Source organism: Gossypium hirsutum, chromosome D05, assembly GCF_007990345.1.
Source record: "Gossypium hirsutum isolate 1008001.06 chromosome D05, Gossypium_hirsutum_v2.1, whole genome shotgun sequence".
Lineage (NCBI taxonomy): Eukaryota > Viridiplantae > Streptophyta > Magnoliopsida > Malvales > Malvaceae > Gossypium > Gossypium hirsutum.
This window is the reverse complement of record NC_053441.1, coordinates 24,126,940-24,129,418: the sequence shown is the minus strand read 5'-3', so window position 1 is coordinate 24,129,418 and position 2,479 is coordinate 24,126,940. Positions and strand designations below refer to the sequence as shown.

The window sequence follows — 2,479 nt, the reverse complement described above, 5'->3', positions numbered from 1 at the left end:
CAATATTGCCTAGCTATGCTGTTGGGACACTTGTTATTCTTCATTTCTTTTAACTTGTTGGGATTATTAAGTTGAGATATGAAAAAACTGAGGTTATAATAAACTTAAATTTAATAGAAAAACTTTAATTATGTCAATGATTAGACTTGAATTTTTTAAAATATGAAAAATAGAGAGATTAAATTATTTGAAATAAAAGTAAATGGACTAAATTTTAAATATGAAAAAAAGTAAGCAAAACTGAATATTATTGAACACAAATATGATGGTAAAGTGTTAGTTGAATTTTAGGGTGCAAGGGATAAAACTTCAATAATTTGATACAGATAGAATTATGAACAAGGCTCTTTTATGATAAATCAAAAGAATAGAAAACATACTGTTTTGTAATTAGCTTTCAACTACAGAGAAAGGAAAAATATGAGATACTATCAACCCAAAGTTGTACAATATCTAAACAACCCATTTGTATTTTCACAGTTGCTACAAATTTCACTTCTTTGAAAACCCAATTGCCAACACAAACAGACTGCCTTAGGCTTAGCCACCTTTGGTTTGGACTCAGCCGAGTTGGCTGAGTTAATACTAAACCCAATCGAAAGCTCCAAATTTAACTCGTTCGGCCTGCTACTCGGTTGTTCTTCATCTGTAGTCATGCCACTGCTGGTACAGTTTCCTCCTTCAAGGGAATCTGACTTGGCCTTCACTTGAGACTCATCGTATTTGAAACTCAAAGATAGGGTTGCAGTTGTAATGGGTTTTATTTTAGGAACGGTGGGTGCGTTTCTAAAATCCAACTCGGTGGGTGTGGCTTTCGCTATTCCATTTAGAGGACGATGAGATTGCGGATCGATCCCTCTGCTAACAAGCTTTCTCTTGATGTGGGTGTTCCAGTAGTTCTTGATCTCGTTATCTGTTCTTCCCGGTAACCTTCCTGCTATCAAAGACCATCTGCCATATATATATATGTTCATTCAATAACAAGTAAATCTAAAAAGCTGAAAATATATTAAAAGAAGAAGAAAACTGACTTGTTCCCAAGTAAACCGTGAAGTTTAATGATAAGTTCGTCCTCATCTTCAGTAAAATTGCCTCTTTTAAGATCAGGCCTTAAGTAGTTCATCCATCTTAACCTGCAACTCTTACCACATCTAAGTAGGCCGGCAGCTTTGGGAAGGGAACGCCAAGAACCTTCACCATGGACACGGATGTAATGAATGAGGCGTTGGTCTTCCTCTTTGGTCCAAGCACCTTTGTTGGTATGTGCTTTTTCACAACAGGGTGACCGTCCCATGAAATCTGTTGAATCAAAATATCACAACTTGGGAATGGGATAAGTTCATAAGTCTGTGTTTCAAACGGAATGTAAATATTTAAATGGGGTTGGGCAAGATGGCGATGGGATTTGACCAAAGTTGGTAAGAAAAGAAAACCCCCAAAGTGGTTAGTTAAAGATAGGGTTGGGATTTGGTAGGTAGGAGCTACTTTTTACGTCACAATTCATATTACTTTGTGCTTTTCTTTATTCAAAATCCAAAGGCTTCTTGGAATTCCAGGGTGATTTTAGGTCATGATCAGCAATCAGCATGGTGGTAAACTAATACTTGGTCAATCTTCTACACGCCAACTCATGTTTTCTCGTTAGGCTGATTTTTACCTGCAATCTTCGGTACTTGGTTAAAATCTGCCATCAGTCCCTGTACTCTTTGGATTTTTAAAATTCAGTCCCTCTACTTTTTAAATTTTAAAATTCAAGTCTAACTGTTGACACAGTTAATTTTTTTTGGTTAATTATAACGTTATTTTTTAATTAATTTACTACCAAGTGAATTTTTTATTATTTTAAAATGTCATACAAATAATTTTAACAATATTAAAATAGTTAGATCTAAAATTTAAAATTTAAAAAGTAGAAGAACTAAATATTAAATTTTCAGCGTGATTTTATTGGAGTAGATTAAAAAAGGAAAATAAACGGGCTTCACAATGAGATCACTTTTTTCATTGAATTTTTTTGGATTGAGATTGGATTTAGGTAAAATCCATCCTCCTATACGTTTATATAAAAAAAAATTATCAATTTTATAATTATTTTTATATTTTTAAAATATATTTTTATTATTTTTTACATGATGATTTCGTGTGGGCAAAAAAAAATTAAAGTTAATGAGTTTCAGGTTGTCTATATAAAAAAAATCAATTTCAAAGTTGATTGAGTGTAATAGTTAAGTACATTGTATTCTTAAAAAGAAAACGCGTGTTTAAACTTTAGAAATAATATTGTTAGGAGAGATAGCCAAGATTCTTGAACATTGACAATAAAACAAACCTATTAAGTGCCTTTGAATTAATCCCAAGGCCTTTTAAAGTGTTCAAAAATGTTTTTGAAGAATTTTTAAGGCTAAGTATTGATACCAAATCATTAGTATTGGATACCTTTGAGTTAATCCCAAGACCTTTTAAAGTGTTAATGTCTACT

At 32.4% G+C, this 2,479-nt stretch overlaps 1 protein-coding gene across 1 annotated transcript; it reads right to left on the bottom strand.

The window, feature by feature from the left end:
• Nucleotides 1-263: 263 nt before the first annotated feature.
• Nucleotides 264-1,625, bottom strand: LOC107914572 (myb-related protein 330). The gene is made up of 2 exons (XM_016843512.2): nucleotides 1,032-1,625; nucleotides 264-951 (listed from the first exon to the last, which is right to left on the bottom strand). The coding sequence occupies exons 1-2, from the start codon at nucleotides 1,292-1,294 to the stop codon at nucleotides 432-434; spliced, it is 783 nt and encodes a 260-aa protein (XP_016699001.1). The 5' UTR covers nucleotides 1,295-1,625; the 3' UTR covers nucleotides 264-431.
• Nucleotides 1,626-2,479: the final 854 nt, after the last annotated feature.

Bases quoted from the DNA above. Each gene is read 5' to 3' on its own strand.
- LOC107914572 (XM_016843512.2), bottom strand. From the start codon at position 1,294: ATGGGACGGTCACCCTGTTGTGAAAAAGCACATACCAACAAAGGTGCT. The intron at 952-1,031 runs GTCAGTTTTCTT...TATATATGGCAG, and splicing joins CACGGTTTACTTGGGAACAA to ATGGTCTTTGATAGCAGGAA.